Source organism: Protomyctophum parallelum (assembly GCF_964188405.1).
Source record: "Protomyctophum parallelum genome assembly, chromosome: 14".
NCBI classification, from domain to species: domain Eukaryota; kingdom Metazoa; phylum Chordata; class Actinopteri; order Myctophiformes; family Myctophidae; genus Protomyctophum; species Protomyctophum parallelum.
This window is the reverse complement of record NC_139709.1, coordinates 31391705-31419255: the sequence shown is the minus strand read 5'-3', so window position 1 is coordinate 31419255 and position 27551 is coordinate 31391705. Positions and strand designations below refer to the sequence as shown.

At 42.1% G+C, this 27551-nt stretch overlaps 2 protein-coding genes across 3 annotated transcripts; both read left to right on the top strand.

Moving 5' to 3' along the window:
• Positions 1-369: 369 nt before the first annotated feature.
• Positions 370-6008, top strand: dusp22b (dual specificity phosphatase 22b). 2 transcript variants are annotated; one of them, XM_083781780.1, is made up of 7 exons: positions 371-720; positions 1437-1470; positions 1560-1642; positions 2944-2993; positions 3937-4011; positions 4340-4511; positions 5587-6008. In XM_083781780.1, the coding sequence occupies exons 1-7, from the start codon at positions 700-702 to the stop codon at positions 5725-5727; spliced, it is 576 nt and encodes a 191-aa protein (XP_083637906.1). In that variant the 5' UTR covers positions 371-699; the 3' UTR covers positions 5728-6008. The 2 variants fall into 2 exon arrangements, with proteins under 2 accessions (XP_083637907.1, XP_083637906.1); XM_083781781.1 differs by lacking the exon at positions 2944-2993 and having other exon boundaries at positions 370-720.
• A 2176-nt stretch (positions 6009-8184) lies between these two features.
• Positions 8185-18682, top strand: irf4a (interferon regulatory factor 4a). The gene is made up of 9 exons (XM_083781500.1): positions 8185-8315; positions 8427-8707; positions 9799-9985; positions 10700-10785; positions 10923-11085; positions 12171-12260; positions 14091-14510; positions 16054-16166; positions 18121-18682. Exons 2-9 carry the CDS (start codon positions 8504-8506, stop codon positions 18268-18270), a joined length of 1413 nt encoding a protein of 470 aa, XP_083637626.1. The 5' UTR covers positions 8185-8315; positions 8427-8503; the 3' UTR covers positions 18271-18682.
• The last annotated feature ends 8869 nt before the right edge of the window (positions 18683-27551 follow it).

Here is a 27551-nt window from a genome sequence, read left to right as displayed (position 1 = left end):
TGTTCGTGTACCATACAATACAATAATACAGTTTAACACACAACATTCTATTATGATTTATCTAAACACTACATTTACATGTAATTTAGAAAAAAATGATTAGGCCTACAAAGAAAAACAAATGTTTCTTTGAAACTTGAGGTGTGTTGGCCTACCATTGGGTATCCTTGCACATTAAATGATCTCAGAAGTGTCAAAAGCGAAATACCCAGGGAAATACCCCTTTAAACTGTTCCTCCTTTTGCCAGGGGAACCCCCTGGAACTCCCCCAAATGCCCCAATGAATCTGATAGCCTGGCATGGCATGGCCAGACTAATATATCACTGTCTGGTTTCCAGGCTACAGGTCATAACCCCGACCCCCCTGGGAGACGCAGACACGGACAACACTTTGAGGACCACACTGAACCAGTGGGATAACTGGGATTTATTTTTATTTTTATTTTATTTTATTTTATTATTTTGGCAAGTGAGAAAACTACAAATCCCATAAAGAAAAAGCAGCATGGGGTTTAGACAGATTAGTGGAGCGTAGACTAGACATGCACGAATACATACAGACGGTGCTTGTCCGCAGCAGCTGCATGGGAGCCCATTCGGAAAGCCGTCATGCCGTATGATAATTCAGCGTGGACCAGACGACAGCTAATGTCAGTGTTGCCGTGCATCATTTCTTCTTGAGCACATTCTGTCGCCATCATGGGTAATGGTATCAATAAGGTATGGCTTTCCCTTTCAATTGTATGCGCTTATGCATCTTATATATTATATACACGGTCTTCAAGTGAAGTTTACGATACCTCGGTGATTTGGTCACACGAGAGATCTAGACAATATGATCTATGAGTGCTGGTTACATACACGGGTTTTTGTTTTAACTGATTGGAAAGCATGTTTACTCAAATAAAGCCTAAATATAGCAATTTGTTTATGCGAAAATGCATTCACCGTGACCTAGCCTAATTAATCCCACAGGCTAGCTAGATGGATGTCCAATTGTCCCAATGCATGCCAATGACATACTACATGATTGTGTATGTCTGACAATGACACTGACTGACACAATCACACAATTACTTTCTAACCATTCTACAAGTCCTCTCTCTCTCTCTCTCTCTCTCTCTCTCTCTCTCTCTCTCTCTCTCTCTCTCTCTCTCTCTCTCTCTCTCTCTCTCTCTCTCTCTCTCTGACTGTATAATTTAATTGCTACCAGATGAGCCCACAGCCATCAGAATAGATGAGTGATATCCGTCCTCTGTTATGATTTCGCCCTGTCCTATGATCTGCTCACTGGCATACCAGTACAGTGACATGTTCATGTTGCACCAGTTGTCTGAGCCCTCTCAGCTGTCTGTCTGTCTGTATGGTCCTTCTAAATATAGGCTACCACATCAGCATTTCAACAAGGATGCTTATGCCTCTCTCTCTCCACACAGGTCCTGCCTGACTTATATTTGGGAAATTTCAAAGGTGAGCCAAACAGTATATGTTAATTTATTTGTAATCCTTTATTTCTCTCGTGGATGCTAATAACTTGTTCATTTGCATTTCTTTCAAAGATGCGAGATGCAGAGAGCAGTTGGCAAGAAACAACATCACTCACATCTTGTCAATTCATGACAGTGCAGCTCCTATCCTCCAGGTAAGACATGCTCATAATAATGGCTCTTTCTTCGCAGACTAGGAACTGTGTGTCACTCCAATTGCTCAAGTAAAGGAGACTTATAATGACTGAAGCCAAAGTCAATAGTGTGACCCTAGTGACCGAAACCCTGTGACTATGACAGTGCGGTACACGTGACATCGGCTCTGAGTGACAGTCCATGGACCAGTCTTTCAGGTAATTCAGGGAAGTTGGTTGCCCTGCAGTATTTGCTAACACTATAGTCTGTGGCGTTTCCCCAAACAAACGGCTTCTCTTTCCTGAAGGAGAATGCAATTTAACAGAGAGAGAGAGAGAGAGAGAGTGTGAGTTTATTATTCTCATGTATCTAGGACACTACATACCCCAGCCAACATTTGTTAGGGCCAGTGGGCTGCATTGTGTTTTTGTGTGGGCTGAGAATTACATAGCAGTATGATGATCGTGTGGCAGCAGCTGCTTTTGTCTGTGTGGACTTTTTGTATTGACTCCAGAGTGAAGCTTCCCTGCCTACTTGCTGCAACTAGTTTTTTCCCCCCACACATTCCTAGTCACTAATCACTATTGTGAATGAGGGAAAAGCTGACAAAGGTGAGATCAAGTCAAAGTTTTATTTGCATATAGCACATTTCATACACAGTGAAACACAATGTGTTTCATGCATACGGAATATTATATATAAAACATAGATGATATGTGTGGGGGTAAGGTTTGGGGCACACCATGGTTTTTGGGCGAGAATCCCCTTTGGTGTTAGCATTATGTAATGCTTTAGCTATTGAAAAATAGCAGATCTACAAGCTCATAGTGAGCTACGAGCTTGTAGGTCTGCTATTTTAGAAAAATCGAAGAACGACTGACATAGAAACATAACTTTTTCAGAAAACTGTCATTTTCAAACAGACATTTTTAGAATCTGATCTCAGGTCAAAATGGATTAAAGGGTGAGAGAGGGATACGGTTTAGTTAACAAAGCAGATAAGATCAGTACACAAAAGTAAATTGCACAGATGCTCATGCAAATGAAACAATGCGTGTACAGTACATTAAATACAATAACAAAGAGGGAGGCATCACAATGGGCTTGTCTTGACGCTATACTTGCTGCATGATCCGTGTTGTGGACCATTGGAAATGTGCCGCAAACACATTCAAGCGCTTGGTTGATTGGTATCGATACGACCAAAATGGCAAAATGGCCACCGTGTGAAATGAGTATGGCCTACTGTTTTGGTGTTCTGTGATCACGATTGAGTAAACCACGCATACGGGTAATTAATTAGTACTGTATTGTCTCATAGGAGATGACCTATCTCTGCATTTCAGCAGCCGACCTGCCCACACAAAACCTGTGAGTACCCAGTAGTGTGCAATAGAACAGCAACACGGTACAGGACAACAAAATGCTGAACCAAATCATGCCAGATATGATCCATTCGAGGCTGCACTGTGTGTGTGGGAGTCAACAGGTTCATTTTCCTCAAGCTAACGTGAAAATGATATGCTTCCAACAAGCTCTCAATTCGATTATGAACAACAGCTCTGAATAGGTTGCAATGACAGTAGGTCTACTAGAAAAAACATGTTTTAAAATAATGAAACTTAATATTGGACATTCATGTGTAAAAACACTTTTTTTTTTGCACAAAATATGACAAGGCACACAGGCACATGCATTCACAAGCATCACTATTGACCACTGAGCCATTTAAATAAACACTAAACTAATTATTATTATTATTTTGAAAATATTCTGTGTAGGTCTCCTTTGTCATTGTCTCTTACAAATAGTACACACACACCCCCCATGTACACTTTTTGTTGCAGTTCTTTGAACAGGAAGGAAGCCCTGTGCTCAGCTCTGCAGTTTAACCACGACAGTCGCTGCTGTGCCTCTATTTTTTACCTTCCTCCTCAAATACACACATGTGCACGCACACACACACGCACACGCACGCCCACGCATACACGCCAGTGAGATGCCCAGTCACTTCAGAGTAGCATGTGAAATCTGCAAGTGAAAGGAAAGTCAAATGCAAGCGCGTACAGGTACAGTCGCACACACAAGCCCATCCACACAAACAAACATGTGTACATACACATGTCATACATGGATGCATGTCCATTTTCTACTATAGAACCATACTCAAGATTCAGGTTCGATAAAACGGGGTGTCTGTACTTGCACACAGTGCTGTAATTATACCAGGCTCCTTTATTAACTTAACGTTATCACATTGGTATAGCTGTCATGATCTATTGTAACACACTTTTTTTTTTTAAATCCTCCACAGGACTCAGCACTTTAAACAAAGCATAATGTTCATGCATGAGTCCCGCCTGAAGAGAGAGGGCGTCCTCGTTCACTGGTGAGAGGTTTATTCTGGGAGAGACCCTGCTTTTTTTTCCTCCTTTTTTGTACATTTTTCACCCCACATGCTGTCTATACTCAGGCCTTCATCAGGCAAGGATTTGCAAATAATTTATAAATAATGGGCCTTGAAATGAAAAGGGTTGAAAACCCCCTGCTATAGCGTGATATTAATGTTGCTGTGCTGATCTATGGCAGTATGCCAAAACCAATTTCTCACATTATAGCATATAATGTTGTGTGCTATTGCTTAATTTGTTCTTTTTTCTTTCCGACCACTGTCTGTGCTTCTCTCACTGATTCTGTCCATCTGGGTCTTCATGCAGTCTGGCAGGTGTGTCCCGCAGTGTGACCCTGGTGGTGGCTTACATAATGACAGTGACAGGACTGGGCTGGCAGGAGGCACTGGCTGCAGTGAAGGTGGCCCGGCCCTGTGCCGGTCCCAACCTGGGATTCCAGCGGCAACTCCGGGAGTTTGAGACCAGTCAAGCTGACACGGTCAGTATGAGATGAGGAGAGTCGTTTAACGGGTAACCTGGGTTCCAGCTGCGTTCCGCAAATTTGTTATTTCACTCGCTACTCGGTCATGGCCCTCAATCAGGCTGTTGACTCGTATTTCATAACGTCACCCGTTACGTAGCCACGCTGTTGCTGATACGTCCTCAGCCAGCGCCACTCTGTCCAAGCTTTTCTCACTGAAGTGAAGAACAATAGAGCCAGCTCAAGACTCGACTCGACTCTAGCGTAAAAAAAAAAAATTGATTCAGTAGTCCACTCCACTGTCGGATTCAGTAGTACAAAAAACTGACGGCTGTGTGGGGTGAGTTTAGTGAATGATAAGGGACGTCGTATAGGGCAACAGCAGTAGCTGCGCAGTGTGCATTGATACGTCAAACTGGTGTTATTTCCCCAATCCACAGACCAATCAGAAGCCACGGGTCGATTTCACCTGTTTACATGTCCAGCCTACCTTAGAGATAGGACCCTGTCCAGACTGAGTAGGTAACAGAGTGATATCACACAGCCTTGACACAGGGCTGGACTGGGACAAAAATTCGGCCCAGACCGGCCCACCATAAACAGCATGTAGATAGCAGAAACCGCCCGCTCCGTCGAGGCACACACAAACAAACAAGCCCTGATACCACAACTTTTACTGAACTATATAAATGATGACAAACCAACAGACAACTACACAACCCTTTGTTGCTCTCACAAGAATGATGCTGGCAAAAGGATTCAAGATGGAAGAGGGTTTATATACACTCACTGATACAGGTACAGTGAAATTATCACAATGGCACTGGCAGAATGGCAGCAGGCTGCACGAACTGGTCCGCGGGAGCACTGGGACCTTTCCCGGTGGCCTGCTGCCTATTGGCCTGCCTGCCTGACCCTATGGTCGCGGCCCACCCGGAATATTCCCGGTACGTCCTGTGGCCAGTCCACCCCTGCCATGACACGTCAATGTGGATAATATACTGTAAGGGTAGAGTAGATCATCAGTTGCATTTTTGTGTCGGTTTTGCAATAGCGTCAAAATATTAAACACGTTTTGTTTCTCTTTCCGTAGTTCAGAGAGTGGCTGAGGACGGAATATAAAGACAACCCCTTCAATGATGAGGCTGATATTCGCAGCTTGCTGGCCGGGGCCTCTAAAGCCAATGGGACAGAGGTGGAAGTACAGACAAATGAAGCACCTGGAGGCACCTGACATCCCCCAAAGGTTGTCCCGGAAGTCTGCTCCGAGGAGCATCTTTCTCTCTGGTCTGGCTCCACCCAGAGTATGCCGTTGCAATGTTTGTCTCTGCCAGAAACGATGCGAAGAACGTGTATATGAACTTTTTGGAGAGGCCTACTGATATACACAGTGGGGCCTCTTTAGTTTAAAGGTCAATGTTTCCGATGATGTTATCTATAATTCATGAGTGTCACAAATGGTGTTGCATTTTTCTACTGTACAGGCCATATGCTATGATAAAAGTATCAAAAGTATTTGTTGTCTCAGAGTGTCAATGCTGGGTGGGCTGCTGAGGAGAGCCTCTGTTTCCTGGTTCTCTTCCTGTTTGTCTGCTGTGCAACAGAGAGGTCTTGCATGACAGCGTCACATCTCACAGTCAGCAGGCTTTAACATGGGTTTTATTTATTTGTTTTACAATTAGGGATGCACCGAAAGGGAAATTCTTGGCCGAAACCGAATACCGAATATAGGAAACAGTTGGCCGAAAACCGAATACCGAATATCCGAATATGATTAATATTATACATCTTTTTTCCTACCATTGCTGTCATGGCCGTACCTTAAAGCTACCTGATTTATGGCAAAATAAATGTTTATGGCAAAACGTAACTTCAATAATAATCACTATTATGGGTCCATAAAACATTTATTCAGCCCTTTTGAATGCATTAATTGCATACACTATTCGGTGATATATATTCTGCCTATTCGGGCCGAAACCGAATGGGCCGAAAATGCATTTTTAGCCATTTTCTGCCGAATATTCAGTGCATCACTATTTACAATAATTATTGGGGTTTTATCATCAAGAATAACCGTCACAAACTTAAACTAAACACACACACAACAGCTACATCAAAGCCTGCGGACAAAATTGTAATCGGCTCAAACAGAAACGACATACAGTACAAGCATAAAATACAACGCAGGTGGCAGTTTCTTCCAGTGTGATGGAAAGCAACCAGTCTCAGAGAATCTTTGAAACTAAACATCAAATGTGTCAGGCATAATATATAAAGAAAAAATGACCACGCATACCTTGATGAATTGGTCTGTTTTAGTGTGTGTATCTTGTCAAGCAAGATACTCCAATGGCACACGTTCAAAGACTACTTTATGACTTTGTGGGACTTTCTCACAAATTCAGAGTAGCAGGGTGCTCTGTGCTACAAAGGTAAGAGAGTAGAGAAAGAGAGAGACGGAGGTAAGAGTGTTCACTGTAATCTCTTTGGTACACCACAAAACGGGAATGATTTAATGTGCAACGGTATTTAATCTTCAATACAGGATTGACAGCATTCATAGTGTGTCATTTGTAAGTCCTATGTTTCAACCGGTTCAAATGTCATTATACATTAGCCTGAATTTATCCTGAACTTTTAGGCTAACTTGGCTGCCTAAGTGTAGGGCTATACAGTATTATTACAACCACTGTGGATTTAAAACGTCAAAAGAATCGACACCCAGGTAGGGCCTCTACCGTAGGGGGTACGTCTGAGTCTGACATGTTAATTGTTGTATATTATACTATAATGTGTTTGTTGTAAGTTTAGTGAAGTCAAAAGGCCAATTGTGTTTGGATAAAACGCATTGAAAGTTTAAATAGCTATATGGGCGGTTAGAAGGGATACTAGGGACACCTGGACACCTCAATGTAAAATTGGCTATTTGGTAAAGAAGAAAAAAATAAAAATGGACTTAAGTAATGTAAAGTATACATTGTGAACATGGACAATTGCAAACATATTAGACCTTTGCATATGGCTTACTTAAGTTACACCTTCATTGTCGAATGTTTAAACAACTGACTAAAATCATGTAGCCTACTACCTATATACATTACAGTATACTACACACACACACACACACACACACACACACACACACACTGTGGAGATACAGCGCCCACCTATCCTTGCACCATTAGGGAGGATCACGATTCACAATTAGAAAAGGTAGTGTAGCCTATTTCAATAGCCACTGGAGGGCAGCCAAGCTGCCAAAGTAAAATATAGCTTGATGTAAAATAATTAGTATACCATAATAATGACTCGTTTAAGATTAAGTCAGTCTCTCTTCAAGTACAGAATTTCAGCCGTGCATAATAATAATACTGAATGTAATGGCAAAAACCGTGGGATGCAAGAGCAGCAAGACTGAGTGTGAATAATGATAATGACGCTATACAGGTAATTCATTTTATTGTCCATATTGAGTTCCATTCCAAACCAGACAGTGTCACTCTGCATAGCAGAGGTTAGGTTAGGCGTCAGACAGACAGCTTCAGAGAAATCCACTCCAGCGCGTGTTACCAGACTTATGACTACTACTAGGCTACTGAAGCTCCTCCTATAATCAAATGATCAATGTGACAATATTTTAAGGACGTCGAGCGATACTTTGAACTGAAGACAGAAGAGGCATTTCATTAGATGCTAGACCTCACAGTGTCAACAGCAAAGTGGACTGTGTCTGTATAGTCCGTTTATTATTATAGTCAGTTTATTATTATTCGACATGTTTTAGATTAGAAGACAATTCATTGACGCTGTAACTATCTGGTAAGAAAGAATAATAATAATGGAATGTTTAATAATGGACCGTATACGTGTTCCGCCTCCCTTTTATTTAAATCGTTAGGACTAACGACATCACTTTGTATGGTTCTTTAGGAAGATGCACGATCACCTCCATTCACCTGCATTGCATGTTGAGCGGCCTGCATCCTGTTGCATGCATATGAGCAGCCATGATGAGTTTAGAGGAGGACAGCACCTTGTCAGTCAGTGCAGGCGGCAACGGGAAACTTCGACAGTGGCTGATCGAGCAGATTGACAGCAGGAAGTACGCCGGACTGGTCTGGGAAACTGACGAGAGAAGCATTTTCAGGATCCCGTGGAAACACGCGGGCAAACAAGATTACAACAGAGAGGAGGATGCCGCACTCTTCAAGGTGGGAATTAAGAACCCCCCCACTGGGATGGCACTGCAAAACTTATTTAGCCTATAGCCTAAAACCATGCCAAATTAAAGGTATATTCAGTGATTTCACTTAATTCAAATATCACTTATTTTTTTGTTTTGTTGTGATAATCCTCCCTACTATAGAGTGTGCTGACCATATAAGGAGTTCCTCCCTGTCCCCAGTTAACCCCTGGGGGTCAAAAAACCTTAGGTTTCGTTTTTGACTCTCTATCCTGATTGGACGAAAGGCTTAGGTCCCAACCAAAAACGAAACCTAAGGTTTTTTGAGTGAAATCACTGAATATACCTTTAATTTAGTATAGTAGGCCTACTATTTGGCCATGGACCTAAATAGAGAGGAATTTGAAACATTTGAATGACACAAATGTTGTGTGGGGGTCCCCATATGCCAGGGACCCCCACACAATCATTGAAATGATTCATAGCTGCTTGTAGATCGGCTATTTTCAATGTAAATGTAAAGTTGATCTTGATATTATATTAATGTAGCTGGGGTCCCCCTGGTACCCTCTCAAGGACCCCTGGGATCCCTGGACCACACTTTGAGAATCACAATAGGCCCTATGTTCATGTCAAAGACCACCACATTGAAAAAATGTAGCCAGGCTATTTGGCTGCAGACACAGTAAAAAGAATTTGTGTCAAAAGAGGAGCCCTATAATAGAAGATGTGTTTTCAAACATTCCAGATCTACAAGCTCACAAAGCATCACAATTATGTGACACGTGGCGCTTGTAGATCGGCTAGCCGAAGTGAAACCTATTTTGATGATATATTAATGTGACACATTGTAGATCTGCTGTTTTCAAAATATGTTTAAACATTTGAAAACATGCAATGGGACATTCTGCACAATGACTAGGCCTATACTTTCTACTTTTGGTACTTTAAGTACAATTTGATACAATACTTTTGTACTTTTACTCAAGTACATTTTGAATTCCTGACTTTTAAAACAGAGTATTTCTATATTGCAGCTGTATTGATACTTTTACATAAGTAAAACATTTGAGTATACCTTTTCCACCACTGAGTAAATAAATGTCATAATTGCGGCAGGCCTGGGCACTTTTCAAGGGGAAATACAAGGAAGGTGTGGACAAGCCAGACCCCCCGACATGGAAAACCAGACTACGGTGTGCACTCAATAAAAGCAACGACTTTGTTGAACTGGTAGAAAAGAGCCAATTAGACATCTCAGAACCCTATAAAGTGTACAAAACCATTCCAGAGGGGGAAAAAAGAGGTAAGTGCATGGAATTTGTTATTATTATTTAACTTTTTAGGGGGGAGGGTATTTAATTGATGGCATACTTCTGATACAGTACATGCTATACTCGCACACAGATGTCCTCTCTGCTGCATGCTAGCCCACCACCTAAACTATTATGCAACTACTAATGCGTGTACACATGCACACGCGCACACACACACACACACACACACACACACACACACAGTTTAACTTGATGCTAACAGCGGCAGGAAATACGAAGGAAGTTGAAGCATGTACCAAAAAGGCCAGAGAGGGGTTTATTTTTTTTAGACCCCTTTGGTTACAAGTGCAACCAACACAGAGAGAGACATTATAGCTTTACGAAATACATATGTTTCTGCCCCTCTGCATCTGAAATCACATCTTATCATTCAGCATGGCACTCGTTCAAGTCAAGCTTTATCATGAGCACATGACGCTAATCACCCTGTCACCTGTCACACTTTATGCCTATACACATGATTCACAACTTACAGTACACGTAACACACTTTCAACATGTCTACTTGTATGAGTAGGCTATACTTGAACTCAAGTTTCAGGTTCTGTGCGTCTATTATTGGAGTATGTGTCCTGACTTTGAGTTCAACTATCATTCCATGAATCCGTTTGGCATGCAGAACTAACCACACGTCACAATCATCATCACCGTGGCCAACAGTGTGCCTGTGTTGTACATTTGCAGGAGTTAAGATGAGCGACATGCATGAGACACCGTCTCATGTTAATTCTCTCAGCTATTTCTCCCCATATTCTACTCTGCTCAACCAGGTGAGAAGACTTATTTTGTGGCTGCCATTTCAATGAACATAAGCAAGCAAGCTGTAACACTTTTTAATTGATTTATTTTAAAACTAAAGCATAAACGCTGTTCTGCAACATTCCATGCGACCCCCTCCCACTCCCAGGTACCAAACTATGTGGCGTCTCAGGAGAGATATACACAGCCAGAACAGGAGCCATTGCCTGTAACTCCACATCACCATGCACCACACGGTGAAATGCAGTACGGCCAATGCCACTACCCCTCACTTCTCAGCCGACCCTGGCAAGGGCCTCAAGTTGAAAACGGTAATGCCCCAATAATGACTTAAACATTATGCTTACTTTACTGCCCAGGGGGTCTATATTACGAAACCCCCTTTCCCCCTCTACACAAAATAGCCAATCTACATGCTCACAACCTGTCGCAATTTTCCCTCCAGAATCTTTTGGTATTCAGACAGCCAGCAATGAGTAAAACGCTCCCAAAAGAATGTAGTCTCTGTGACACATCTAGGGGCCACAATCTGCATTCAAAGATTTTCCTAGAAGCTTTGTCATTGGTCGATTTGCCTGTCTACTTCCTGATTGATTAGTCATTTCGACCGGATTTCTTTCGACCAATGACAAAGCTTCTAGGAACATCTTCGAATGCAGATTGTGGCCCCTATAGATGTGTCACAGAGACTACATTTTTGGGGAGTGTTTTACTCCTTGCTGGCTGTCTGAAAAATAAATAAATATATGTCAATACATTTTTTGACATATATTGCTTATAGCAACTTTAAGCCCTATTCCCAAAATAGCAACGATGCATGATCTACACCAGAGGTTCCCAACCACTGGTACTAGTATCACTGGTGGTACCCCTCTGGTGGTCCCAAAAAGGAGGAAAAAATAAAGTGGAATGAAATATGTGTATTAGTACACTGACCAAGTAATTGGTTGAAATAGGCTATCTAATCCAGCTGTGCTGAAATGAGCATGACAGCACACCTAGCCGTTAATAGAAGATTTGAGAACAGATTCATAAATATCAGTTGTGCCGATTAGTGATTATAGACAGAGCAGCATTATTGGCTTAGGAATGGAACAAAAAGGACAGGTATTATGCTCCTGTATTTTAACATCAGTTATTATTACGGTGGTACTTGGAGAGCCCAATATTTTCTGAGGTGGTACTTCAAAGGTGATGATCTACACTACAGTATAGGCTCAAAATGTAGATATATGCATGTATTTGTGCATGCGTGTATCTGATATACCGGTAGTCAAATATGAATGTTGAGTCTGTTGTTCTGTTGTTCAATTGGTTTTTTCTGAGGATTGAAATCATTACACAAGGCAACAGATGCAGATGCAGTTAAGGTTACTATTGCTTTCATTCCAATTAGGTTTCCAGATCTCTGGGCCCTTCTATGCATACTCCACAGAAGCCCTGCAGTCAGCATCATCTATGGTTGATCAAAGTGCTGCCTTATCAGGTAACGAATCATACACCCACCCACTTCATATAGGAACATTAAAGCCTAAGACATTCTGTACTCAGCAAGTATGCAAATGACAACACCCAGCTTGAACAAATGCATATCCCTGGTGAACATACTACTACATTGCCTCCAATGAGTTGGTCGGTGTGAGCTCGCCACCATTGGTGTGTGAATGTGGGAAGTGAGGATGTATGAATGAACGAATTGTAAAGCGCTTTGAGCACTTAAAGCGCTTTGAGTGCTTAAAATGCATTTGATTATATGCACCAGTGGTGATAATAAAGCCACATAGAGTTCCATTTGAAACTAGAAAAAGTGCCCCTCGGGGCACAGGTCTCCATCAGGTCAGGTTGTGGCCTCCTGGTGGCACTATAATAGGCCAATGTGAAAACGGTGCCATTTCTTCTTATGCGTTTGAGGCATTTTGTTCTAAAATGTGTTTTACAAAAATCAACCTGTTGGTGGCCATATAACAGGTCAATGTGAAAAGGGGGGATATATTCCTCAGCCTAGTAGGAAAGTGCGTGAAAGATTTCACGTAAATTGCACGCTGGGTTCATGATTTGACGCTTTTTGTTCAAAACGGGCCAATCCTGCAAACTTTGAAAGCCAATTATAGGCAATTAGGATGGAATATGAAATATCAGACAGATCCGCCTTGAGCACATAACTATAGAGATACTGTGTAACGATTTGCGGGATTTTTGGACAGAATCTGGAGGAGTAATATAAAAAAATGTGTTTTACAAAAGTCGGCCTCCTGTTGGTGCTATAGTATAAAAGGCAGATGTGAAAAATGCAGGTCAAAGGTTTGTCCTTGGCCTCTAGGGAGTGTGCATGCAACGTTTCACGCAGATTGGTGCAGTTATAGGTAAACATGTGAAAAGCTGCCTCATGGTGGCGCTATAACAGGCCGTTCTGCAACATTTGGGGCAGAGGTTCATCGTTGGCATCCAGGGAGTGTGTGTGCAAAGTTTGTCATCGACCGGGTTAACAGTGCCGGAGATTATCTGGTAACGGACGGACGGACGGACACACACACACGAACGGACGGACAGTGCAAAACATACTCTCTCCCCATGCCTTCGGCCTGGTGGAGACAACTACAGTCTGCTACGTTATGAGTGATAGAGCAGAGAAAAGCGTGGATACTGTAGATTGGCCATTTTGGGGCGAACGTTCCCACCTCCAGAATATGGATGCTGGGGTTCCGTTCAAGTGGTTAATAATACGTCGTCTCACTTTGTTTAAATTCCTTTTCTGGGTGGAAAAAAGATGGGTTACAAAAGTCGTGGGTTAGAAAAAATATAAATTCCTTTTCTATGGATGCACGATTAATCGGTAGCATAATCGGAATAGGCCATATCGGCCATAAAAATGCCATATCGGAATCGGAACGGTCTCAAAATAATACAGATTAGTCGGTTTTCACCAGCAATTTAAAAAATAAATAAAACATTTATCAATCCATCCATCCATCCATCCTCAACTGCGTATCCGTAGTCGGTCTAGTTGTCTAGTACCTCTAGTCTATAACGAAAGCCAAATCAAATATGATGTGAAATCTTAAGTATAAATAAAAAAACAGACACTTGGAAAAGAGTATAGGCTATGTATTGATTGATTGAATACTTTATTAACAGGATTTGGCTAGGCTAGGCTTGTTTCCATTGTGGTCCTCTGTATAATATCGGAATCGGTCAGAATCGCTATCGGATCTGCAAATAATCGGAGATCGGATATCGGTCATAATTTCATAATCGCGCACCCCTTATCTGATCATTTGTTTTCACGCTCTGATAAAAGCCCTTCGCTTCCTTCCAGATTGCAGCTTGCACGTGTCCGTATTCTACAGAGAGTCTTTAGTCAAGGAGGTTACCACCACCAGTCCACATGGCTGCCGGATCACCTCCGCTTCCAGTTCCTCTCCCTCCTCGTCCGCGTCTTCCTCGCCCTCCTCCTCCTCCTCCTCCTCCAGCCCGGAGGATGAGCTCTACAGTGGGGCAGAACTAGTCCTATTCCCCTTCCCTTACCCAGAGTCCCAGAGGCAGGGTGCCGAAAGACTGCCAGCCATACTGGAGAGGGGTGTGCTCCTATGGATGGCACACGACGGGCTGTACGCCAAGCGCCTGTGCCAGGGACGGGTGTACTGGGAAGGCCCTCTGGCGCCACACGTGGAGAAACCCAACAAGCTGGAGAAAGGCCAGACGTGCAAACTGTTTGACACCCAGCAGTTCCTCACGGGTGAGCACCGATATAACCAGTGGTGGAAAGAGTCCTCGCGTTCTTTACTTTGGTGAAAGTGTCAATACTGCATTATAGAAATGCTCCGTTACGAGTAAAAGAATTGCTCATTATGCCTAATGTCCCAGATTTCTAAATATTTTGAAAATCGCCGATCTACAAGCTCACAATGCGTCGTATGCATGGCAGCGCATTGTGAGCTTGTAGATCGGCTATTTTCAAATGGCCAAAATTGGGCTGAAGTGGGGAATAATAATCTAAATCTACAAAGTAACTAGTAATTAAAGTTTTCAAATAAATGTAGTGGAGTAAAAGTACAATATTTGCCTCCGAGTGGAAGTATTAGAAATTGAGAATACCCAAGTAAAGTACAAAAGTACAATTGTACTTAAGTAAATGTACTTAGTTACTTTACACCACTGCAATAGTGTTGCATGACGCTACACATTGTTTTCACTATTTTTTAATTTTGTTTTCTTTGTTTAACATATAGAAAAATATATAGAAAAATCTTAAAACATTTGAACATTTGCCCAAAATAAGGATGCCATGTATAACATTAAGTGACATAGAACTACATGAATGTCAAAAGAACAGTGATACTAAATGCATTTTAAAATGATATGCTCAATTTGGCTTTTATTATTTATTAACATTATATAACACTCCCTATTGATTATATATGCTGCCTCTGTTTTTGATGTAGATGTCAATGATGATGAGCGCATATAACTGTGGTCTTCTGTATTGAAATCAGTCCGATGACTCACGAAGCGATGTTTGCAAGATGATCGCCTCAATTCAGATGACAAATATCGTTTTGAAGCATGTCGAATGTCGATCTATTGTAGGCTCACGTCCGTCCGTCCGTCCGTCCGTCCGTCTGCATGCATGCAGTCTACAGCGCTTGTTATATGACAGTACAGTGCTGAGAGTGGAGAGTGAGAGATAAACTCGAGACTGTGGATCAGAAACATGTCACATTTAAGGGGCCCCACCCACCTCTTGTGGTCGGCAACAGTGAAATCAAGCAAGCGAAGCCGGGACACCTTTGTTGTTTTGATCCTGTACCTTCCATCAAATGTTACAGACTGTAATCCTGCAGGCTGCAAATTCTGGAACCTTAGTTTAGCTTAGTTCGATTATTAGCACAATGTTATAATTTTTTTTTAGAAACGATACATATCAAAGAAAACAAGTTACTGTGCAAGAAGAGGAAGAGGCAGGTAATCCTATTTGGAATACTTTCCTTAACCCATTTTGGGCGGGAACCCCTTTTGGTGTTAGCATTGTGTTATGCTTTAGCTGTTGAAAAATAGCAGATCTACAAGCTCATAGCGTGGCACCGAGTGCCGCGCTACGAGCTTGTAGGTCTGCTATTTTTGAAAAATCGGAGAACGACTGACATAGAAACATACTGTAGCTTTTTCAGAAAACTGTCAGGATGTAGAAGACATTTTTAGAATCTGATCTCAGGTCAAAATTAAATAACATTGTGCTTTCATGGCGTCACATCATGTCTAACATCATGTTTTCTCCCCAGAGCTTCAGGACTACATCCACCATGGCCGTCATGTCCCTCAGTACCAGGTGACTCTGTGTTTTGGCCATGAGTACCCAGATCCACAGCGGCAGAGGAAGATGATCACAGTGAAGGTACACATTATATTCTAAACTTTAGACTTTAGAGGTCCGGGGACCACCAGTGGTCCTTGAGGGGGTTCCAGGTGGTCCCCAGCTAAATGATGGAGCGTTGGTAACCAAATGGACCCTTATAGATCTTTAACTCACGAGTTAAAATGAAATCAAATAGGTTATAACACCAAAAGGGGTTTCCGCCCAATTTAAAAAAGTCTACACAATTAATAATTGTTATTTTGATCATTGTTTGCCTGTTATCTTTCCTATGGTTTCAACATCGATGCAGCATGGAGAATTGTGGACAAAATCGTATATATATTGATATCGTAACGATATCAATATATTCTCATTCTTAGGTCTGAGAGGCTAAATCTCGTCAAATGGTGGCCCGCTGCTCAAAAGCCAAATTAATAATAGAACTTGAAATGAAAAGGGTTGAAAACCACTGCTCAAAAGCAGTGGTTTTCAACCTTTTCAGGCCGCGACCCACCAAAATGATCATATTCTAACTGACCCCAACAAGCACTTGGACTTGTAGGAGTTGAGGAAATACATTTAGTTTGAATCCGTTCCATGGTGTACATATTGTGAAAATAGCTGTACAGTATAGACACAATGGAACATGGTTGAGAAGCACTTCAGTCAGACAACTCAAGGAGGATGTAATATATATATTTATTGAATATAAGATAATCAATGCAATATATTTATTATGGTTTGGCGATGTATTGGATCTGCTTTTTAGGTACTCAGGTCAAGCGCATCAGTCCCGACCATAGGGACTCTGAATCCCCCGTACCTAAACGGTAGATCCAAAACGACAGGTGGTAGCTGGGGTGGAGGTGGGTGAGCACTTTGTATACGGCAGCACGCAGTATACAAAAAGGCAGCAGCAGCAGAATTGAGCGCAGGATGTATGACAGCAGCACGCTGATACAACAGCAGTAAGCAAGCAGAATTGAGCGCAGGTTGTATGACAGCAGCACGCTGATACAACAGCAGTAAGCAAGCAGAATTGAGCGCAGGTTGTATGACAGCAGCACGCTGATACAACAGCAGTAAGCAAGCAGAATTGAGCGCAGGTTGTATGACAGCAGCACGCTGATACAACGGCAGTAAGCAAGCAGAATTGAGCGCAGGTTGTATGACAGCAGCACGCTGATACAACAGCAGTAAGCAAGCAAGAAGGCAGAGGAATGCAAACCTCTGGTTCAAGTAGCCGGTATGAGATGTGATTGGCTGAGTGAATCATGTGGATGAGAGCCTGATGCTGCGGTGGCCCAATTAACGGCCGGCGCGCTGACTGAGGTTCCCTGACTGAACTTGCTCTGCGCATGTCTATGACAGGCGCAAATGCTCATTTCTCCAAAGAAGTCCCAGCAAGCCAAATGATGTCATGATGACATTATGATGACATCCTCCGGTGTCAGAACTGGGCCAGATCACAGCCCATAATGGGGATGATCTTTTGCAAGACGTCCTTCACCAGTTGAAATAATAAAGTTTATTCTGGGCCAGATCTGACTATAGTTATCCGCTATCATGCAGGGACGTCCGTCTTAGTGGGCATCATTTATGTTGGTTGAAATCAGGTGATATTTTGGGCCAGATCTGACCAGTCTTGGTTTGACTTGATCTGGCCCCAATCTGGCCCCCGAGACGTCACTTGCCCTTGCTGGCTGGGCGTGGTTATCAACAGGCGGTCCAGGGACGACCCAGAGGTCCTTGAGGAGTTGGAGGTCCGCCCATGCAGCAAAATGATTGATTAGCTTGTTGTTGTTGTCGGCGAGCAACATCATCGCCCACTACCTCATCGCATCAGTTACATATCGTTACCCTCCCGTTGTTGAACTACGGTTAAATGTTATCGTCGCGTTATACTAAATCGCGTTATCCCTCACAAACTTCAGATGACATTATTGTGAATGTATGCAGCTGTAGACATACTGATTCTACTGTGGGATTCCAGGTGGACCCTATGTTTGCCAGAAAGCTGGTGTACTACTACCACCAGCAGACCAGCGGTGCCTACCTGCGGGGCTACGATCATCCAGAGCAAGACCGCTTTCCGTCAGAGGAGTATCCCACCCAGAGACCCTTGCTGCCTGTTCATGACTGACACATACAGTACATTACACACACACGCACTCACACGCACGCACGCACTCATACAGTATATAATTGCTGTCAGGCAGTAACTCCATATTTACTTTTAACCTTTTGTGTTCTATCATGAACGAATGCCCGGTTGTTCATACTACAGTGTCACACAAAAGCATCAAAAGGAGCAGATCTACGAGCTTGAAACCCCACGTGATGCGTTTTAACTTAAGCTTGTAGATTTAGCACGTTTGCTATTTTTGAAGTTGAGTCCTGAAAAGTAACAGTTTTGGACATACGAGGTGTCCACCCGACAGAGACGATATACAACCATGTTAAGGTGTCGAAATGAATGTAGAAGCTTCCGCTCGTCTTCCAACAAGTTTTTTAAAGTGCCATTTTTGTACAGTACAATACTGCTAATATTATCTTCCAAATAAAGCATTTTTTTTTCCAAAGAAAGAATATGATTTTTGTTTTGTTTGACCTAAAATGCTATTTTCTGTCAATAGAGGATTGTCTTTGTTTGTGGTCACTGTTCAGTGTTTCCATGTATTTTATTTATGGGGGTCTGATTCAATCATTCAATCTATTAGAAATCACACCCGTGTGAAGTGACTCAAGTGAGGGGCGCTCTTATCATCATACATGATACATCATCCATTCATTGTCAATAGGAATGTGTAGGACAAAGATAGCTGAATATAGGAGGGGCTAGCGCTCCTCAAAAATATTAGAATGTATTATATTCATATTAGAATTGTACAGCCGATGTTTTAATCAAAACAATTCATAACTTGTCTAATGTAGTCTACTTTTGGATGAGACTGAATATAATTTGTTGGTCTTGTTGGTATAATAAGTCATATAGGTCATAAGCCAGTCTGCTATGGAGTATACATTTGGCTCGTCTGTGGGCATGTCATTGTTTTCCCGGTAATGAGTGTTGATGGGAACTTGACTCAAAGTCCGCAGGTGAGATAGATAGCCCAGTGATGTATTGTGGCAAAGATATATAGTACAATATGACTACAATCCAATGATTGTTCCACCCTACACACCCCGTCAGTTTTTTGGCTCTCTATTGCAAGTGTGTGAGTGAGTGCACAAGCTCACGATGTGACGGAGTCCTTGTCTGCATATCATCGTTGAAATATGGTCTGGCTTTGCGCGCACCGTTCTGACAGTGTGAAGGATGCGGTTTGAGGGGGTGGTGGTGGTGTGTGTGTGTGTGTGTGTGTGTGTGTGTGTGTGTGTGCCGGGGGGGGTGACAGTGTTAAGCGGACAGAGACTGAGAGACAGGAAGTGCTAAGCACAGGTGCACAGGAAGAATGGTCCCCAAGGGGGGGGGAGACGTATGAATGAATGAGAGGTCTTGTCTTTGTATGCATTTATTGGAGGCAATTTAATATGAGCTTAGACCGGTGTTGATTTCATCGACTAATGGAAACTAAATGAAAACTAAGCTATGACGATTAAAACTAACACCAAAATGTTAGGACTAGTGGACAAGAAAGTATAGGCTAAAAGACACAAGTAATTTTACATGTGGTTGCATGTTGAAAATAGCAGATCTACAAGCTTGCGTGTCAGCGCAACGCGTTGTGAGCTTGTAGATCGGTTATTTTCAGCAAGTATAAAAGCAGTCATTACGACGGCATCAAGGCCCGCCAAAATGCATTTTTGTCGACTAAATCAACTGTAGATTTAGTCGACTAAAATCTTCTGATATTTAGTCTACTAAAACTAGACTAACACTAAAACATTCCAGGTGACTAAAATGAAAAAGACTAAAGACATTGATGCTTAACCCACACACACACACACACACACACACACAACAAATGGGTGCTCATTCTGCTAAGTGAAGTGAAACCAAGGAAAGACAACAATAGTGGTGTTTTGGCATGTGAGTGCTACTAACCCCCCCCCCACACACACACACACACACACCCCACCAAGAGAGGGGGGGGGGGGGGTTACTAACTGAAATGTAGAACTTTGGGGTTAGGCCCTGCTCGCTCCATTTTTGGCAGTCGTACGGTACAGCCACAGGTTGGCAGGACAGTAACCAGAAGAACCTATAGTATAAATGTCATGTCATGCTCGTCCTGTAACATTTTGAGAAACCACAATTCTGTTCCACTTGATATGAAACTAACAATGGGCTGCTAACAAATGGGAAGGAAAACTACCTATGTGGTCACCTCGACTGGCCAGCCACACAGGAGCTCTATGGTTCCCAAGCCATGGTGACGCACGCACGCACACACGCTACGCACGCACGCACACGAGAGAATGAAACCAAATCATATTAGTCACTTGAACTGCAGGCATGCCAGTTCAACTTAACAGTAGAAGCAGTAAATTAGCAGTGTTAAACAGACTCTTTTGTATAATAATGAACAAATTATTTACAAATAGAATATGGTCATATAATCCCCTGTGGTTTATGTACAGTAGTATTGTAATATCACTTACTTGGTAAACAACATGAATTTGTTCTTTACCAACTAAACGAGACGATAATCTGATGCTTTGCTAATTTCAACATAATTAATTCACGTTAATGATCATATTAGTTCATGCCAGTCCATCTCGCCTCTTTGTAAATTGTTAACTCCAGGATTAAATGTCTTTAAAGTGGGGACTTCATGGGACCCTCAGAGATCAGTGAGGGGGTTCCAAATGGACCCTTGCATTAAGGGTCCTTGAAATGAAAAACATTGGAGAACCACTGTTTTAAAGTATAGGTTTAAAGTGGGAGGGGGGGGTGGGGGGTGGGCTCCAGTCCAGTTTCAATCTCTGCATTTAGTTCCTTTATACTTCAAACCACATCACTTTCACAATTTGGTGCAATTGTTTATACCCAAAATCACGAACAGGAAAGATTTAGCGTGATCCTCATTAGTTCTGCTCATTTCAAGCTAGCAGTTAAATCTAATTTCATGCTGATATGGACTGACTCACAGATAAACAGATATATCAGACAATTCAAAGTCATGGCTTTTTTAGCTTCGGCTGTGGACAACATTACACAACAAAAATCAACACCAGTTGACCTCACATGACTTTAATCTGCATTGGAAAACTAACAAAAGCCAAGTGTGAGAGAGAGAGAGAGAGTGTGTGTGTGTGTGTGTGTGTGTGTGTGTGTGTGTGTGTGTGTGTGTGTGTGTGTGTGTGTGTGTGTGTGTGTGTGTGTGTGTGTGTGTGTGTGTGTGTGTGTGTGTGTGTGTGTGTGTGTGTGTGTGTGTGTGTGTTGTCCAGATAAAGGTTAACACATTAACAACTACAAAACACCTTCCTGAGTGGTCAAAGCGTACATTTTTTGTATCAAACCACAGCAAGGGCTTGACATTTAGGGATTCAAGGATGAACCGTGTGACTCCCCCACCTACACACTGATAATAACCCGGTTACATCAGTGACTCATAGACAAACACAAGCACACACATTCTCACGAAACCATTTACAGTCAAATTGATTCCAAACACCTGTCACAAGAACACATAAATACGCTCAAAAGTGGACTCTAGTCTAGTGGACTTGTGGGAGAAAAGAGCTCCGTACATAAACATCCTGTTGCCATTAATATGAGATACGAACGGAAACAGCAAATTAATGTATGAAATACTGTATGTACAAATTTGTCTTAACCCATTTTGACCTGAGATCGATTCTACAAAATGTCTTCTAAATCAGACAGTTTTCTGAAAAACCTTCTATGTCAGTGGTTCTCAAACATTTTCATGTCAAGGACCCCCAAAAACTATATGTAATTGGCCGCTGACCCCCATCTGAAAATACGTTGTTCCAGGATCGACCTTCCAGAAGCAAAGATTTGAGTTAGAAACGTTCTTTCGCTCTGAAAGAATATATATTCAAAGATTTATTGAATTGAAAATAGATATTTTTCAATAGCTAAAGTAGGCTATAACATAATCCTTCAAACACCAAAAGGGGTTCCCGCCCATGATGTCAATTAATATCTGAATGATCTACACATCATAATATCTGCAGCTACTGTCATGCTGTTCGATCAGCAGTTCCCACCACCAGCACGGCATGAGTATAGTAAACGAGTCAGAGAGAGAGGGGAAGGACTCACAAAGGTCTGTGTTTCCCCGTCTGCAGGAAGCTATGTGGCTTTTTGGTCAACCTTCAGTTTTTTTCCGCATATATGAGCCGTTATCACTACGAGTCACATCAACCTCACCACTCCAGTCAAAAGGCCCAGAGCAGAACACACACCAGTCGAGTAATACCTTTTTTCTTTTTACAGAGAAATTAATGGTAAATGGTGCATTTATATAGCGCCTATATGCTTTACACAGATTGTGCATTACATTCACACACACATTCATACACTGATGGCGGCGGAAACCATGCAAGGCACCAACCAGCACATCAGGAGCAATTAGGGGTTCAGTGTCTTGCTCAAGGAGGACACTTTGACACAAACTCTGGGGGAGCCCGGGTTCGAACTGGCGACCTTGTGGTTACCATCCGGCTACTCTACTTGACACTCAAAGAAGCATGGGAGGGCCTGCAGTGACCAAGATGTGTTTACTTCATGCCATTTCAACTAGAAAAGAGCGCTCCTCAGAGTACAGATTTGTTCGACCTGAATGCATGCAAAGTTTCACACCGATCGGCCCAGCGGTACCTGCAACATTTGGACGGACGGACGGACGGTCGGTCGAACTCGCAGGCAGACAGGCAGGCAGGCAGGCAGGCAGGCAGGCAGGCAGGCAGGCAGGCAGGCAGGCAGACAGACAGCAAATGAAGGGTTACTAATTAAAGGGGACAGTGAGGAAGGTGCCAAATTGACAATCATGTTTGTCACTATAAGAATTTCCATTTAAGCCATTTTAATCAAACTTTTACATTCCATTAGAAGAGATAACATATCTTCAGTCAATATTCATAACGTTTTGTTATTACATTTATTTGTTTTAAAATGGCTAATTATTTTAACATAGTTATAAATATTATAGTTAGTTTGTACCATATTTAGAATAATCAGAACTGAACAAAATTGCTACCCATTTCCACAGGCTCAAAGAGTTCAAGCTTTATTTGCATGTCTTTAAATGTTTTGATGAATTGAAAATGGAGGACCCTGATGTAAACACATCTGTTTTTATCCTCTTTCAGTATTGACCTGTACTTTTCTTGAACTGTACCCATTCTGCAATCTGTTAATAACATAATCAATCAATCAATCAATGAACAAGTTCAGTGGACTTTGTTGACCTCTGCTGGTGTTGACTTCCCTTACAGGCTGGAAAACCTGCACTGGGATCTTAAAGGGACACTTCTAAAGCTTCTAAACATTATTAACACACACACACACACATTCTGTGAATGTGTGTGTGTGTGTGTGTGTGTGTGTGTGTGTGTGTGTGTGTGTGTGTGTGTGTGTGTGTGTGTGTGTGTGTGTGTGTGTGTGTGTGTGTGTGTGTGTGTGTGTGTGTGTGTGTGTGTGTGTGTGTGTGTGTGTGTGTGTGTGTGCGCGTGTGTGTGTGTGTGTGTAAAGATATACAGTACGTGTCCCTTCCTTCCTTTTGGCCTGGGTGGTCAAAGAGTATCACTTTCATGCATTTGCTGGGTGGCCACCAGTGGTGGAAAAAGTACTCAAATGTTTTACTTTGGTACAAGTATCAATACTGCAATATAGAAATACTGTACAAATAACACTGCGGAATTCAAAATTTACTTTCATAAAAGCACAAAAGTATTGGTATCAAAATGTAATTAAAGTACCAAAAGTACAATACTCAATATGCAGAATGTCCCATGTCAAGTTTTCAAATCCATAAAGATATTTTGAAAATAGCCGATCTACATCTTCAAATGGCCCGAAATGTATATAGGGCTGAAGTGGTTAATGTATATTTTTGTAATACTAATTAGAATCTACAAAAAAGTAACAAAAAAATGCAAATAAATGTATAGTGGAGTAAAAGTAGGCTCCAATATTTGTCTCTGAGTGAGATGTATAGTGGAGAATATAGAAGTAAACTTATTGGAAATTGGAATCACTCAAGTAAAGTGCAAATACCTCCAAACTGCACAGTACTTAAGTAAATGTACTTAGTTACTCTCTGGCTCAAAGCATGCATGGGACACGTTGTACCATATGGCCTCAGAGAGCAGTGGGTCTCAACCTATGGTTCGGGTCCCCCAGCGAGGTCCCCACATGATTCTGGGGCGGTCCCCAGATGACACGGAAGTGACAATTCAAAATGTAATAAAAGAAAAATACAAATAAAAACATAAATAATGAATGAAAAAAATAATAATCTGAGAATAAAACAAATTCCCGTCATGATGAGCAGCAGTACATTCACCCACTGCACACGTTTGTCTTTTTCTTGCATCGTCTTTCTATAATTCTATATTTATATTTTCTGAAAAGCCGACAATCTTCTATGTTGCCATTCGTCTGCAAAAAGACATTACACTCAATATTGCCCCAGTCCTTCAAAACATATAATGTTGAGAATGCCTAAACTGTTGGAAATGTGTCCATTGTTGTAATTCAACACTGAACTCAGGTATGTTTGGGGTCAGAGTTCAGATTTGAGCTGACAGTGCCATTCAACCCCAGTGGAGTCCGACTGACCCGAGCTGGTTGACCTCCTGGGTTAGGGAGGCGTTGACCTCATTTTCCACTTAACTGACCTTTGACCTCATGGTGCTGATGTCACAGTCACACACTTACCAATCAACAGCTTCCAGACCCTCGCTGATGCTGTGACCTCCTGTGCCAATGGTTGTCACCACGAAAATCAGTTAGAATCAGAATATTTGGTAACAAAACAAATGTTGTTCGTGCCATTGCAGCAATGCACACAGGGTATTCATTTTGTTGTATGAAAGTGAAAAACAAGGAATGTGATTTGCCGCCCACTAGTTGAGTAAAAAGGCCTATTATCGCAAATAGCCAGCATCGTTCAGAACTTCAGATGTGTTTATACTCAAGTGTTGATTTATTCTATTTTTCTGTATGGCTCAGCTACCCCCAGAAAACACTGGCCCATCTGTTTACAATATGAGTGTAAACAGCTGTGTTGATGAGCAGAACAATATGGTGGCCTACAGTAGGCTACGTGGCAGGAGATAAGGGCTGAGCTGCTTGCTGCTGACTCGTTTATTTAGAAGGAACACATTGGCCGGGTTATTGCACAGATGAATAGGTACAATTACAAAGTCATTTTGGTGTAATGTACACATTGAAACAGTGGTGGCCAGTCCATGGAAACAAGACGGCAAGGACATTGTTTTGGTGTACTTTTAGACCAAGTGTTTCACTGCATTTATGACAGTGGTTTTCTCCCCAGCTAAATAATGGGAGAGTTGGTAACCAAATGGACCCTTACAGATCTTTAACTCACAAGAGTTAAATTATTGTTAAACATCTGAATTACTTAATTTACAAGAAGTCTACATACACAATTAGAGAATATAGAACAATTGTTATTTTGAATGTTTGCCTGTTATCTTTCCTATATGGTAACACATCAATAGAGCGTCGCAGTCCCGCCCCCTCGAGAGACCCGGAAAATAAATCCCTGTTCATTTTCCTCAGACTTTTCAGAAAGTATTTATTTAAAGACGTTTACGCCGCGGACAAAGCCAACTCTTGTCGTGAGAAATCATGACACACAATGTTTTGGGCCAAACAAAGAATTTTTCTTCTTGTTTGGTCCAACATATTGTGTTTGTTGTCATGATTTTTGTCACGACTCGAGTTGGCTTCGTACGACGCTTAAAAGGTCTTTAAATAAATATGTTTTGAAATGTCTATGGGAAAAATGCATTGAGAATTATTTCCTGGGCCTGGCGTTGTCATGAAAGGCCGGGGGCGGGACTCATGGAATTGTGGACAAAAACAAAAAATCTTTAGTTTGGGGTCTGAGAGGCTATCTCATCAAATGGTGGTCCGTGGCGCAAATGCAGAATAGTGGACCCTGGTATCAAAATGGTTGAAAACCACTGATCTATGACCCCAGTACTATGACCTCCAATGAAATAAAAAATAAATAAAAACATTTGTTGGCCTGGGCCATGGCTCAGCGGTCCAGGCACCGTGGCCGGCAGCCCGAGCCTGGCAGTGTGCCGCGGGGTTCGACTCCCGATCCCGACGGCCTTTTAGTGCATGTCACAGCGCAGGCACACCTTAGCGCACAGCCGTGGACAGACGGAGGTGACGCCCGACGTCATTCCGGCTTTTTAGACAGCTGGTGGATGGAAAAGAAGCTCCACCCCCGCGGCTGACTGACGTGGAGGAGAGCGTTTCCGGGAATCTGTCCGTTGCGTCAGTCAGCCGCGGAGGTGGAGCTTCTTTTCCATCCACCAGCTGTCTAAAAAGCCGGAATGACGTCGGGCGTCAGCTTCCTCTGTCCGCGGCTGTGCGCTAAGGTGTGCCTGCGCTGTCACTCCCCCATCTCTCTCCCCCATTTCCTGTCAGCCTACTGTCTGTCTCTCTATAAAAAATAAAGGCGAAAGCCGGAAAAAAAAGAAAACAACAAAAAAACATTTTGAAATGTTAAAAGTAAAAAACATTTCAGAAAAGTTGCACGTGACCTCTCGTGGATTCTAACACACACACACACACACACACACACACACACACATAAAGACACGCAGACATAAACACAGTCTTATACATGATAAAAGTGGCTTTGCTTTGACTGAAGATAATCAACTGTAAATGGGTTTTTTCTCTCCCTTTTTTACTTTCTTCATATGATGATTTCCTGTTTGGTTTTTATAGAAGTGTATATTTGTATGTCTCTAAAAATGTTCCGATGAATTCAAGATGGTGGACCCTGTTGCAAATAAGTGTAATGCTTGTAATCATGGATCGTCCACAAAGTAACAGTTTTTGCATTGACCCACTCTGCATACTTTGAAATAACATTTTTCAATGAATCAATAAAAATAAAAATAACGTTTTTATTAATTAAGTGTTATACATGTTTTCTCGCTTCACAAGCACCCTGAAGGATTGATATTGTATCATACTAAGATGCCTGCAGCCTAGGCGCTTACAAAGCTCCCAAGTGGTAAAACATAAATACCACTATACATAACATCAGTATACTAAACTGATGCAGTGCAGTATAAGAACCAACCAGCAGAGTGCAATGTGATAAAGCTGGACGCCACAAGCATGAATCCCCACCAACATTGCAAAGGCAATCATAATGTGAGCACACACTGTAACTGGATCAGTCCTGCGATCAGCACATTTACTGTTAAAACATTAATGACCACTAGTAGTAATGC

Coding starts and splice junctions, on each gene's coding strand:
- irf4a (XM_083781500.1), top strand. CDS start 8,504: ATGATGAGTTTAGAGGAGGACAGCACCTTGTCAGTCAGTGCAGGCGGC. Junction 10,786..10,922: donor ATTCTACTCTGCTCAACCAG/GTGAGAAGACTT, acceptor TCCCACTCCCAG/GTACCAAACTATGTGGCGTC. Junction 16,167..18,120: donor GGAAGATGATCACAGTGAAG/GTACACATTATA, acceptor GTGGGATTCCAG/GTGGACCCTATGTTTGCCAG.
- dusp22b (XM_083781780.1), top strand. CDS start 700: ATGGGTAATGGTATCAATAAG. Junction 721..1,436: donor TGGGTAATGGTATCAATAAG/GTATGGCTTTCC, acceptor CTCTCCACACAG/GTCCTGCCTGACTTATATTT. Junction 1,471..1,559: donor ATATTTGGGAAATTTCAAAG/GTGAGCCAAACA, acceptor TTTCTTTCAAAG/ATGCGAGATGCAGAGAGCAG.